The following is a 13,687-nucleotide window of genomic DNA, read 5'->3' as shown; positions in this document are numbered from 1 at the left end:
AATTCAGTTCTTTCGTCTATTAAAGAACCCCTTGTGAGTTAATTTCTCACATCATTTGCAGGTAACCTGCACCCATTTCACAGCCTGGTTTAACCTGCCATTTTAGAATGTCCACATGCTTGGTGGACATATAAAAAAGCTAAAAAAAATTGGATTCAAATACATACTTTGATACAGAGGATTTTAAAGATCAATATTCGGTTGAAGCCAGAACTTTTCCTTTTAGGATTAACGGATAAACAGTTAGAAAAAAGTCATGGAAGATTGTTTCAATGTACGATCACTGTGGTGAGATTACCATATGCACAGAGATGGAAAGATTCAACACTACCACCACCCGCTATGGGGGAATGGTTGGTGAAGTTGACAGATTTTGCTGAAATTGATAAATTGACTTCTTTGATTAGAGAAAAGAGACTATCTACATCTATTGGTGACTGGAAGCTTCTTATGGGCTTTTTGCATAAAAATGAAAAAAATGAACATGATTTATGAGCTTGATGATTAGACAGGATAGATTATAGAATGAAGAGTAATATGATGTATTGTTAGAGAGATTAAAATATATTGTACTTATAGCTGCTGTGAAGAATATCGGAAGCCACTTCCTTTTATATTTCTTTCTTTTCTTGCACTTTCTGCTTTTTCTGTGATTCCCTTCTTTCTTACTTTCTTGCTTTAGATTAGTTTGCGTTCGTTTTTAATCTTTGTGTTTAAAAGCTTTAATAAAAATTCTTTTAAAAAGAGAGTCAGGTGGTATGCAAGTTTAATAAATAATAATAATAATATAATATTATTATTATTATTATTTACATGAGAGGAAGACCCCTCATTCCCTCCCGCTTGCCATCTCTGATCTTTATTTTTTAAGTTTTATTGAAATATGCAAATGTGAGTAGATTAATAGGTACCGCTTCGGTGGGCAGGTAACAGCGTTCCGTTTAGTCATGCCGGCCACAATCACAACAACAGCCCAATCAAAGAACTCCCAAGGAGAGAACAACACCCCCACCAACACAAGCAGGACAAGCCACAGTATATAAACTGAGAGCAAGGCCCTCTCCCTCTTTGCACTGAAGAAGTTGCCTAGTCTGGCAATGAAACATCTGCAAGAAAACAACAAGGCTCAGAGAGCACCAAGGACTCCACATGTCTTCCTTTGATTGTTGCCAGCCGCCCAGCGTCGTTGAGAGGCGGGTGCCCTACAAGTTTGATAAATAACAGTCATAGTAACAGTCATGCTTACCTGTATCAGTGGGGCTAGCTCTGGAGAGGCCCAGGTCCTCGTCCCCTCTCAGCCGCAGAGGCTCCCTCAGCGCCTCCAGCCTACCTCGCGGGGCTGTTGTGCAGAAAGCCCCAAGCCACCTCGAGCTCCCGCAGCCGCATCACGTACTCCTCCCTTCCGCGCCCCTTCCTTCCCGGCCGCGCAAGCGCCCCGCCATTGGCCAGGGAGCAGCCAATCAGCGCGGACGTGAGCGCGAGGGCGACGCGATGGCCGCCGAGCGGCTGCATTCGGGGGCCGGGGCGTTGCTGCTGCTGCTGCTGCTGCTGCTGCTGCTTTGCGGCGGGGCCGTTCCGCGGAGCCCGGCGCGGCCGCGCTTCTCGCCCGACTGGGCCAGCCTGGACGCGCGGCCGCTGCCGGGCTGGTTCGACGCCGCCAAGGTCGGGGTCTTCGTGCACTGGGGGGTCTTCTCGGTGCCGGCCTGGGGCTCCGAGTGGTTCTGGTGGCACTGGAAGGGCGAGCGCCTGCCCGACTACGAGCGCTTCGTCCGCGCGCGCTTCCCGCCGGGCGCGTCCTACGCCGACTTCGCCGCGCGCTTCACCGCCGACGACTTCCAGCCGGAGCAGTGGGCGCAGCTCTTCCAGGACGCCGGTGCCAGGTGCCCCCGCGAGCCGGGTCTCACGTCCCATCATCCCCAGCCGCGTGAGCCTCCGGGGAGGGGGGGAGGAGAGGAGACCCGAAACTCCTGCGCAGATGATGCTGCTAGTCGGATCTTCTCCGCTGACAGGGGACTTTTTGCACATCGTTAATAATTTTGCACGCGAGAGCCAGTTTGGTCTAGTGCGGTGTTTCTCAATCTTGGCCGCTTGAAAATGTGTGGCAATGATGCAAATTCATGGCAGATTAGTTCTCTGTACAGTCCCATTATACATTTTCTCTATCTTGGGACATAGTACCTAACTCAGGGTTTCTCAACCTGGGCCACTTTAAGCTGTGTGGACTTCAACTCCCAGAATTCCCCAGCCAGCCAGCTTGCTGGGGAATTCTGGGAGTTGGAGTCCAAACAGCTTAAAGTGGCCCAGGTTGAGAAACCCTGACCTAACTGATACCATTTTCTGGATATTTTGAGAAAACGGTTGTTTTCATAACCTGTTCGCAACCTTCCAAAAGTACAAATACATGTGAAATATCTTTCCAATCCAATTCCTGTGAACAGGTTTCTGGTACTCGCAATTTACAGAAGTTTGTAGGGTAGCAGAAATTCAAAGGCTTGCCTTTGCCTTCTTCCATAATATTTTTTCGACTATTTGGTCTAGTTTACAGTCCTGAGATTTCTGGTGGTCTCCCATCCACATATGGACCTTGCTTGGTTTTTTTCTTTTTTAAAAAAAATCTGCCAGGATCAGTTAAGGTTCTGCCAGCAGCTGACCACTGAAAGCATAGAGCAGCGTTGCTCAATTTGGCAACTGTAATGGCTGGCTGGGGAATTCTGGGAGTTGAAGTCCACACATTTTAAAGTGGCCAAGGCTGAGAAACACTGGTGTTAGGAGTTGAAATCAGCCTCTTGGCTTTTCCTGCCATTAAAAATTAGGTAGAAGAATTGCAATAGAAATGGATTCAAAATGGCCAGCCCTGAAATTATAATTGGCATGGTTAAGAACAATTGTGTAAAGCATCTCAAACAAAAACTATACACCGTACTGATTTGTGACATATAATGTGTGCGATTATTAGGGCCAGAGTCATACAATTACCTAAGTAGCAGAGGGGACAGGCTTGTGATCTAAAATAAGAAAAGGGAAATAATACAAAAGTAAGCCAAAGGGAAACTTTGAGGCAGACTCAAAGGCTCGGGAGAAGATGTCAAAGAGCAAATATGAAGGAAGAGCAGTGAAGGGTTAGATTCCAAATTTTTGGTATATCATTTGTCACATTCATTTTTTAAACTTAATTCTTTTCCCGCATTAACCTTACAAACACTAAACAGTGAAGTGTCACAAAAGGATGAAGTTCCTTCTAACTCTTTGTCTTTGGTCCCTACAGATATGTGGTGTTTACCACTAAGCATCATGAGGGCTTCACCAACTGGGGGTCCAAAACATCCTGGAACTGGAATTCAGTGGATACCGGCCCCCACCGTGACTTGGTTGGTGAACTAGGAGATGCTGTCCGAAAAAGGTATCGATCTGGTTTTAAAGGGGGAGTCAGGATGGTGCAGAATAATAGACTTATTAATTAGCTAATAATGTTGGATCAATGTTATTTTGTGATTCCCCCCCCCCTTTGTTTAATTTTAGAAACATATCCTATGGACTGTATCATTCCCTTTTTGAATGGTTTCATCCATTGTATTTACTGGACAAAAACAATAGCTTCAAGAGCCAGTTTTTCGTCTCTGAGAAGACTCTTCCAGAGCTTTATGAACTTGTTCTAAGGTAAGAGCAAAACATCTTTGGACGGTCTAGATGGCATTCCCTTGGGCTGAGAAAATTTACGATCACCAGTCCTTCCCCCCGGCCCCTCCATCAGCTCTGTGCTAGGCCTGGTTTCTCAAAAGTAAATCTAGTGTTTGGCAGGGATTACTCCTAAACAAGTCTGCACTGGATTGTTGCCTTAGCGCTTACCGTATGCTGTGCTCCTTTGGGAGGTGAAAAACATTCCCTTTGGTTTCCTGTTCTGGATTTTAGGAGCCTGGGAGAGAAGAGTAAGGCTTGCTTTAATGTTGCTCAGAAGCTGACTTCCCTAAACTTAGTGGAAGAGGTGAAAAGCACATATATGTCTTTGTAGTCATAAGGGATAGCAAATGTACCCCATAAAATGGAAATGGATGTTTCCCATCTCTCTTGCCATGTACAATATCAACCTTATGGCCCTTCTCTTTCCCCCCTCTCCCCCAACCTTTTTTATACAAATTTAGTGATGTATATACAGGTGGTCCTCATTTTGCAACCATAATTGGGACTAGCAATTAAGCAAAGTGGTCGCTGTGTGAAACCACGAATGAGCTTATGATCTTCCTTCAGCTTTCCTTTGCTTTACAGACCTGCAAAGGTTGTAAATGCAAGGATTGGTGGTAAAGTTATTTTTCATCACCGTTGTAACTGAGAAAGGTTGCTAAATGAGGCAGTTGCAAAACAAGGACTACCTCTACACATAATGTAGAAATATAAGATATGAACTGGTTTATTTTGTTAATTAATAACAACAACATGACCGTAGAGGAAACCAGTCTACACAGACTCATCTCAGCAGGATGATCCAATAACTAGAATGCAGCTATTAAATCTTTTGATTTTATTATCTTGCCTCTTAAGGTACAAGCCGGATCTTATTTGGTCGGATGGTGATTGGGAAGCTCCAGATACTTACTGGAACTCAACGTCTTTCCTTGCCTGGCTGTACAACGATAGCCCAGTAAAGGTATCTGCACTTCAGTCTCAGATGTTTAGACCTGGAGGCTGTTCTCCTGTTTACTTACAACTAAGAGGAAACCATTGGAATGATTTCTGATATTTGGGTCCTTTGTACTTGGTTACATCCTAAGTGAAACTTGGCCTTTTTTTCCTGCTTCTGTGGGGAGAGGCAACCTGGTTCATAGCTTGGGCATCTGACGAGGGCAGAACTGCAAAAAGTTCTGTCTTACGTACTACAAGGAAATGTGGACAGAACCTAGCTCCTCTTAGTAGTTCCACCCCATGGGTAGAAAGTTTGAGGCTGTAGGGGGGGTGATGATGGGGTGTCAGCATCAAGAACCAAACTTGGAGTGCAGCCTGGAGGTGAGACCATCAACCAGTGCATGCATTTGCCCTTTATCAAATCACATCCCCCATGTGGGGGAGATGGGTGGTGATAAAAAGATGATAGATAGATAGATAAATAAATCATGAGAATCCTTGGAGCAGTATTGGAAAGGCTTAATATTCAGATAAGAGAGCCAGGGAGAACTAAGTGACCCTGTATGATTAAAATTAGCGCGCAGAACTAATTGTGTCTTAAGACAGGTGTAACTAAGCTAGCCAGGACCAATTCTTGGTATCTCTGTAATATAAGTTATTTGCAGTATTTAATAATAGGGCTGTGCATAGTATTTAAAATAGGTGCTTGGCAAAGTGAATTGGTATAAGCAGAGCACTTCTTTGCATAACGAAAGTAGCTATATTCCGTGCTTCAAAGGCTTTGTCTGGCTGAGTGTGCCACATGCACAAATGTGTACAGACAACACTTCCACTGGGTCTGCTTTGTTCCAGGATCAAAATAAAGCATGTTCCCCGTTTTGTACACAGCCTTTAGGTTCTTTCCCTCCTGCAAGGTGCTACCTCTGCAAAGGGGAGGGACAGAAGGCTGCAGACCTCTCTACCCCTTGCCTTCTGATGAACACTTTAAAACAGAGAGTCTGGGCTAGGCATCCTGCAGTCCTCAAGATGTAGATGAATTAGAATGTTCAGAATCCCTCGCCAGGCTGACTGGGGCTGCTGAGAGCTGTAATTCATCGACATTTGGGGAATCATCACTGCCCTCCCACCAGTTGCTTTCCCTTAGTTTTGACTGATCGAGCCATGGTTGAAGAGCAGAGACAGATTCCTTAAACTAACATTATGTTATTCAGTCCACTTTGGATGTGCTAGTAAGGGCAGCCGTAAAGCCTTTGTTTTAAAGCCCGTTCGCACTCTTAAAAGATAGTAATGTGATGCCACCAACCGACTTGGAATGTTCCTTCTGGACTTCTCTTCCCAGGATACTGTGGTGGTGAACGATCGGTGGGGCTTCAACTGTTCCTGCCACCATGGGGGCTACTACAATTGCCAGGATAAATTCAAGCCTGGCACTCTGCCAGACCACAAGTGGGAGATGTGCAGCTCTATTGACACCAGATCGTGGGGGTATCGCAGCAACATGCAATTTTATGAGCTCATGGATGACTTCAGCATTATTCGGGTGAGCACTAGGAAGCGGAAGCGAAGGCTGAGGCCTCGCAGGTCAGCAGAACCTGCAAAGGGCTGCTGAAGCTACAGGAATAGCAGCAGCAGCTCCACCGAGCTTCCGATTTATCTGAAATAAGCCTCGTTCCTTGAGGCTGCGTTCTCCACGCTTATGTCCAAGGGAGATGGTGAGATTGCAGCTTCCCCAGGGGCCCAGCTAAACTTCAGGGATAGGCTTTTGAAAATGGGAATGCAAAACTGAGCAAAACCATAGGTGGGCAGCCTGATGGAGAAATGTCCGTGCCTGCAAGCGGTGTGCCATAAAGCAGTGGATCAACGCATTGCTTTTGAGCAGGGATTCCCCACAGGTTTCCCCCAGGGAATCTGCAGCTGCCTCGTGTTCCCTTCCACTCAGCTGGCCAGAGCCTGCTCACTGCCCTGGCCCCCACCTTGTGTGTGCAGTTACTGACCGTGAGTCTACGTGTGTGTGTGTTAAGTGGAGCTCGTCTCGCACAAGTAACCTCAAAACTGCAAATGAGAACGACGACGATGAACATAAACACGGAATTTCGTCAGGCTGGAAACACGCTTGCGCTTAATCCTCTGGGTATTTCACGTCACAGAACTTTGCCAAAGTTGCTGTGAAGGTTAGGAGTTGTTGTTATATGGCACAGGGTACCTAAAACTGTTGACACGGCAAAGAACTTTGGATTAAATTCCGTGGGACAAAATTTATTTTTAGAAGGCCTTTAAAAGTGGAGGGAATGGCAAGGCATGCACGAATGCGGCCATAACTATCTTTGAGACTGTGGGAGGTCATGAAGACAAAAACGGGGGGGGGGGGGCTGGTTTAACTGTGTGGTCCCCATACCTTCCAAACATCTTTTAAGTGGCCTGTGGCTAAAGTGTTTGGAAATCAGTGTTACAAAGTATCCCCCAGATTACGACAACCCACATACAGTATGCAGTTTACTGTTATTTTAGGGCTGGGTTAGAAAACCCCTTGGGATATAGGCACTTCCTTTGGTATCCACCATGGTCCCTGTGTGACTTGACTTAACTATGTTTTTTTTTCCCAGAATACTATTTATACTTTTATTACAAGTGCTTACTGCTTGTAATAAAAATAAATAACTGAGGAGCAAAGCAAAACAGCAGCTTCTAGTATTACTTCCCAGAATATCTCCGGTCCCATACAGGGCAATCACGGGCCTTCTCAGAAAATATGAATGGGGGGTGGCTGCTGCCCAGCCTTTAAAAGTGTGCTCCCCCAGCTATCCCCAGCCCCCCAAAGACAACCTGGGATGAAAGAGTTTAAGAACATGAGGAGGTGTAAGCGAGCAACCCCACTACTTGTTTTCCAAAAGATTACTATTTTTTTTTTATGAGCAGGCCCACCCTGGGAGCTGTTTTGTGATGTGCAGATGCCTCCTTGGCAGGGTGCCCAGTAATTTCTTTTCAAAAGTCCAGAATGCTGCCGGACCCAAAGGGTTGCCATAAAGGGTTTAAAAGACATTTTTGTTTCCTTCCTGCCTTCACTGCAGGAACTTGTGAGTACTGTCAGCTATGGAGGAAATTACCTTCTCAACGTGGGGCCAACGAAAGAAGGGACGATTGTTCCAATTTTCCAAGAGAGGCTCTTGGCACTTGGGACGTGGCTGAAGATTAACGGGGAGGCCATTTATGAATCAAAGCCATGGCGGACACAGAAGGAGAATTGCAGTGCCGAGATATGGTATGGCAAAGCTCACTGAGATAGGCTGCTTGTTCTCAGAGACGGAGCACGTTGTTTCAGACGCTTCTATGAGCAGACATTTGCCGTTATCTGCACAGAAGCAGGAGGAGTTTCCATCGGGTACATAACTGCAAAAGCCACAAGGTTGAAGTTCTAAGCCAGTTTCCATAGTTTTCTGTTTGGAGGGTGGGTCTTCTCCATGAGACTGATATCATGATTATATACTTTTACCTTTTTGTAGAAATGGGCATGTTTTTGCCTTTTGGGGGGGGGGGAAATTACACTACGAACGCTCAGAAAAACAGCTGAGAGAATAGTCACCAAGCACCTCAGTTAAGGTTTAAATGTCTGTTATTTTTACTGAAGTGGTAACTAGAGCAACTCCTGCAAGAAGCTGCACTTTGAAGGGAGTCGAAGCGTACGAGGCTTTACTGCAGAAAAAGACATAGTGTGGTCAAGTATGGATAACCGGTATAAATCCAGTGGACCGAGCACTAGAGCCCTCTTCCCTCTTTTAGCGTTCACAGTCAACGAATACTTGTTTTCAAACTTAGCCTTTTTTATTGTTTTGTGCTACTTTGGACTTAGCGATCAGACTTGGACCAGATTACAGCATTTTGCAACTACTGTACAAAGGACTGCACTAGTGACCTCTCCATATTTAAAAGGTGGTTAAACTTAAGGCTTCGTTTCTTTTAGGTGACTTTTTAGGTGCTTTGATGGATCTGGTGAGGGTAGGAGAAAGATGGTAGGATTGAGGGCTTTTATCTTTTTTGGAAAAAAGAAAAAAGTAATCTGACCTTCCCCCTGCTTTTTAAAAAGAAATTTAGAATTGTATTACAGGTACTCCTCGCTTAACGGCCATTTGTTTAGCGATGGTTTGGACTTAGTGCTGGAAAACTATTTGTGACTAGTCCTCATGCTTATGACCGCCACAGCTTCCTCATGGTTGCATGGTCCTGATTTGGGCACTTGGCAACCACTTCGCATTTACAACCGTCGCAGCATCCCATGGTCACTTGATTGCCATTTTCAACCTTCCCAGCCAGCATCCAGCAAGCAGATCAGTGGGGAACCACATGATTTGCTTAAGGACCACATGGTTCGCTTAATGCCCGTGGTGATTCACTTCACCACCACCACAAAAAGGCCATAAAATTGGGTTGGATTCACTTAATGACCGCTTTGCTTAGCAACCAAAATTCTGATCCCAATTGTGGTCGTTAAGTGAGGACTACCTGTAATCCTCTCTGATTATAGCCCAGCTGAGAAGTAGTGATACATTCAGTCATAAACAAGGGATGATAGAATTTGAGTTCTCCAAAGAACACTAGAAGAGCCTCTTTCTGCAGTGGCAATTCATGGAAAGTTTCGCACGGGCCTTGCCAGGTTCCCTGCCATGCTGTTGACGGCAGCAGTTGAAAAACAAGGACGGACTGTAATGCAATATTTGCATTTTCAGAGTGTTCGTGTTAGGCTGCTCTTGGAGGATTTCATCACACGTGGCTGATCAGCCCCAGTGTGTGAGAAAAGCTAAGTGTCCTGGCCTTCACCTGAAGTCAAACTGATCAAGGGAAGGACATGCACCAATGAAAGTCCTGCTACCTCCAAAGGTGGATGTTGTCTATCTGTTTCAATATTTCCATGCTGCTCTCCACAATTCAGTGTTTTGCCTTATGTTCCTCTAGGTACACTTCGAAGGGGCCTGCAGTCTATGCTATTTTCTTGGTTTGGCCAGAAGATGGTGCATTGACTCTTTCCTCACCTGTTCCGTCTGCAAGCACTCAAGTAAGGAGAATGAAAAATAAAGCCAGGTTTGGAATAACCTGGAGTAGGACATAGTGACATTTGGGAAATCTCATTTATTTTGTTTTGAAAACTGTCTATTTCTTTTCCATAATAACCCTTGAAAGTGTCTCGCAACAATAAATTACGCAAAGACCAAAGCCAAATCATCTGAATATATAAAGCAAGATTAATACCATCAAACCAACCCCCATCCAAAAACAGCTCTCATAAATGCTAATAATTTTTAAAAGCACAACATAAAAACAGTTTTAACATATTAATACCTGCGTATGACACTTCAGAAATAATTTGGAAAAGGCGCTTTGGAACTTGAACACAGCACTTGTCTGCAGCTCTTTAAAGCAACTGTACCTTTCCCCAGGATTGTATGGCTGCTTTCCACAGCTGCTGTGTCATCTTGGGGAAAGATGCAGCTGCTTTAAAACATTGCAGATGTTGCATTTGTGCCATCACGTGCTCTGAAGCACTTTTGGGGTACTCAGTCCAGAGCACTATGTGACCATCAGGAGGAAGACTACGTGATTGGTTAAAGGTGTTCTGACACAACCAAGATTTTACTAAATACCTGGCAGGTTTATTTTGCCATTTAGCATGTTTCTGTTGGGAGGGCATTCCACGAGATCAATTCTGCTCCTAGTTGCATTTCCTTCGGTTTCAGCCAGCCAAGGAGCCTAATAGAACATCTCAGCTGTTTAACTTATTTTGGGGGAAAGAATATATGGAAGAAAGCAGCCTTAGAGCTCGCCAAATCTATCAAAAGTTAGGCTTATGCTCTAAAATTTTAATTAAAAATAATTAGCTTATAGTTACTGTGAGAACTTGAAAACCCTATTTCCAAATAGTCAGTAAGAGAGTATATGAAAGCCTCTTAGTAGGGCAACCATAGCTGGGTGATGCCAAACTGTTCCTATAAGAGGCAAACAAAATGACTGTTAATAATCAGTGTACAGAATTCACATTGCTAAATGTTTCTGCCTGGTGGTTCTTTGGTGGTGTGGATGTGGTGTACCTTGTGCTCTGCAGTAATTTTTAATAGTCTATTGCCAACATAGAGGGACGCGGTGGCGCTGCGGGTTAAACCGCTGAGCTTGTCGATTGGAAGGTCGGCGGTTCGAAACCGCGTGGCGGGGTGAGCTCCCGTTGTTAATCCCAGCTCCTGCTCACCTAGCAGTTCGAAAACATGCAAATGTGAGTAGATCAATAGGTACCGCTTCGGCGGGAAGGTAACGGCGTTCCGAGTCGTCATGCTGGCCACATGACCCGGAAGTGTCTATGACAACGCCGGCTCCAAGGCTTAGAAACGGAGATGAGCAGCGCCCCCTAGAGTCGGACTCGACTGGACTTTACGTCAAGGGAAACCTTTACCTTTACCTATTGCCAACATACTGTCAGGGGAAACAGTTAGATTATGTCCTGCCCTTGGGAAAGAAAGAGATGCTTTTTATGCCCGTTGGTATTTAAAGGAAGTCACCATACAGCTAAAAGTTAGGCACGATCGATTTAGTTTCCTTTTGGGTATCTTCCTATCTAAAACAACTTTGTAAAAATGCAATTGGCTTTATCAGTCTTAGTATAAGCAGCAGTGCCATGAGAATCCTGCCAAGGCATTTGCACCCATGCCTGCCTTTCCGTACATCTCTTTTTTCTGGAAAAATCATCCAAGCGTGTTTCTGAAATCGTTGTACTTCATTTTGGCCAGTCATTTTGTCTAGTGTTGAACAGACTTGGACCACATGCTCTTTGATACAACTGATGCTCTGCAAGCAGTAGCAGCTGAGAAGTGTTCCCACTGGGCTTGGGGGCCAAGGGGCTTCAATTTCAGTATTCAATTTCAAGCCTTGTACAGGCAGTCCTTGTTTAGTGACTGCAGTTACAACAGTGATGAAAAAGTAACTTTACAACCAGTCCTCCCGCTTACAACCTTTGCAGGTGTGTAAAGCAAAGGAAAGCTAAAGTAAGATCATAAGCAGAGTCATGGTTTCACTTAGTGACTGCTTCACTTATCGACTGAGTTGCCGGTCCCAATTGTGGTTGCCAGACAAGGACTATCTCTACAGAGACATACAGTTCTGCACTAGATATATTTGAAACCTTTAGCCCCACATGCTCTATCAGTGACTGTTACCTGTAATAACCAGTCTAAGTTCTTAAAATATGCCTTGTGGTCAGCAACGGGCCCTACAGCAGTTAGAAGCCTTTAGCAACCTTTTGCCAAATTTGATTTTGAAAAAAGGTAAGCAGGGTCAGACCTAGTTAGCTCCTGGATGAGAGACCACCAGGCAATCATAGGACTATGGGCTAAACAGGATTTTTTTAAAAAAAAGATCCTGGAAAAAGTAGCCACCACTTACATATTGTTGCAAAAAAGCCCCTACATGTGCACAGTCCCCAGGAGCTGAAGGAAGTGTTTAAGTTTTGTTTCTTGTTCCTTGCAGGCCAGTATGTTGGGATTCTCTAAGCCTTTGAAGTGGCAGTCATCACCACAAAAAAAATTGCAAGTCTTTTTGCCCACAGAAAATCATTGGCTTCTCCCAGTCCAGCACGGCTGGGCTATTAAGCTACTTGGAGTATCGTGATGGGAAGTTTGGAAACAAATCGCACAGTGTCTGTCCTTTTTATCTCATGCTTAAAGCTGGTGCTGAAACAGCAGTAGTTACCAGCCTGAAAAGATCTGGAAGAAGATGCACATAAAGAATGCAAGCTGCAGGTTGGTAAATCTAAGCATTTGCATGCTGGCCGTCCCTGTGCATTACAGTTTTCAAAGGGATGGCTGTAAATTGGACATCCAACTTGAGTTAAACTTGATATAATACACAAATCCAAAATTGTGCTGCAATATGTTGAAACGTCACTTTCGTGGGGAGAAAAACGGTCTCACGGAAATTACATTTTTTGGCACAAAACTACCCTTGGCTGTGGAAGAGGCCTCCATTGCCTTTTTTCCAGGAACTGGCTTTGAAATGCAAATCTGCTTAGCTCAGGCCTGGATGAAAAAAATACCCTGGGGTTGCTTCAGTTGGTGACCTCAAAAGCCTCCAGAGAAGTTCTGGTTGAGGCAAAACGGAGAAACCTTGAAGCTACGCTTAAAAATAAGCCAGGTCCGAGGGACAAGGGAACACGGCATGATCCAGGATCGCTAATGACAAACCACAAATAATAGATCCCATTATGGGGCAATAGAGAATTATATGCCAGGTGTAGTGAAATGGTGAAATGACTTGAGGGGAAGAAAAACAATGTCATTCTTGGAAAGCAGAGCAATTATGACATGCAAATATGTTTTCAGGTTTTCAGCATTGGGCAAGGCAAAGGCCTGTCCTGGAATAGGATCTAAGACTACGTTAGTTTTCATGAAAGTTGCATTTAAAATCCGTACGCTAGTTCCACCTACAGGTAGTCCTCACTTAACAACCATTCATTTAGTGACAGTTTGGACTTACAGCGGTGTTGAAAAAAACACAACTGGTTCTCACACTTATGACCGTCGCAGCATCCCTGCGGTCACGTGATTGCCATTTTCGACATTCCCAGCTGGCTTCTGGCAAGCAAAATCAATGGGGAACTGCACGATTTGCTTAACGACCATGTGGTTCGCTTAATGCCTGTGGTGATTTGCTTAACAGCTGCCGGAAAAAGGACGTAAAACGGTCAGATTCGTTTAATGACTGCTTCACTTAGCAACCAAAATTCCAATCCCAATTGTGGTTGTTAAGTGAGGACTACCTGTATAGAGTACAGATCTAGTCCTTTCTTACCTCTGTTGTGCATTTTTGCATCCAGCTCAAAAGATCCAGGTCAAACGATTTCATATTTGCTAGGTTCCTTTCAGCCATGTGTTTCATCCACTTTCTATATGTTTTTGCAAACCTAATTATGACAAAATCAGCTTGCCTCATGAGCTTCTCATTCAATTTCCTTTGCTACTATCTCCCCTCATAATTTTTTTATAGACAAACAAGATAGGAGAGGAAATGTTAACACTTCTGTTCCATCGCTCAAGGA

The 13,687-nt window shown here is 44.6% G+C and overlaps 1 protein-coding gene across 1 annotated transcript; it reads left to right on the top strand.

The window, feature by feature from the left end:
• The first annotated feature begins 1,463 nt into the window (after window positions 1-1,463).
• FUCA1 (alpha-L-fucosidase 1) lies at window positions 1,464-13,054 on the top strand. Its single transcript, XM_063311807.1, has 8 exons — window positions 1,464-1,880; window positions 3,266-3,400; window positions 3,520-3,657; window positions 4,537-4,642; window positions 5,957-6,157; window positions 7,686-7,876; window positions 9,565-9,664; window positions 12,121-13,054. The coding sequence occupies exons 1-8, from the start codon at window positions 1,492-1,494 to the stop codon at window positions 12,259-12,261; spliced, it is 1,401 nt and encodes a 466-aa protein (XP_063167877.1). The 5' UTR covers window positions 1,464-1,491; the 3' UTR covers window positions 12,262-13,054.
• Window positions 13,055-13,687: the final 633 nt, after the last annotated feature.

The sequence above is a fragment of the Candoia aspera genome, chromosome 10 (assembly GCF_035149785.1).
Source record: "Candoia aspera isolate rCanAsp1 chromosome 10, rCanAsp1.hap2, whole genome shotgun sequence".
Taxonomy (NCBI): domain Eukaryota; kingdom Metazoa; phylum Chordata; class Lepidosauria; order Squamata; family Boidae; genus Candoia; species Candoia aspera.
Note: the sequence above shows the minus strand (reverse complement) of the source record. Positions and strands in the feature narration are given on the sequence as shown.

What these genes read in the sequence shown, in the direction of transcription:
- FUCA1 (XM_063311807.1), top strand. Translation starts at nt 1,492, where the DNA reads ATGGCCGCCGAGCGGCTGCATTCGGGGGCCGGGGCGTTGCTGCTGCTG. An exon ending in AATTGCAGTGCCGAGATATG is followed by an intron (nt 7,877 to 9,564) that starts GTATGGCAAAGC and finishes ATGTTCCTCTAG; the next exon opens with GTACACTTCGAAGGGGCCTG. An exon ending in TTCCGTCTGCAAGCACTCAA is followed by an intron (nt 9,665 to 12,120) that starts GTAAGGAGAATG and finishes TGTTCCTTGCAG; the next exon opens with GCCAGTATGTTGGGATTCTC.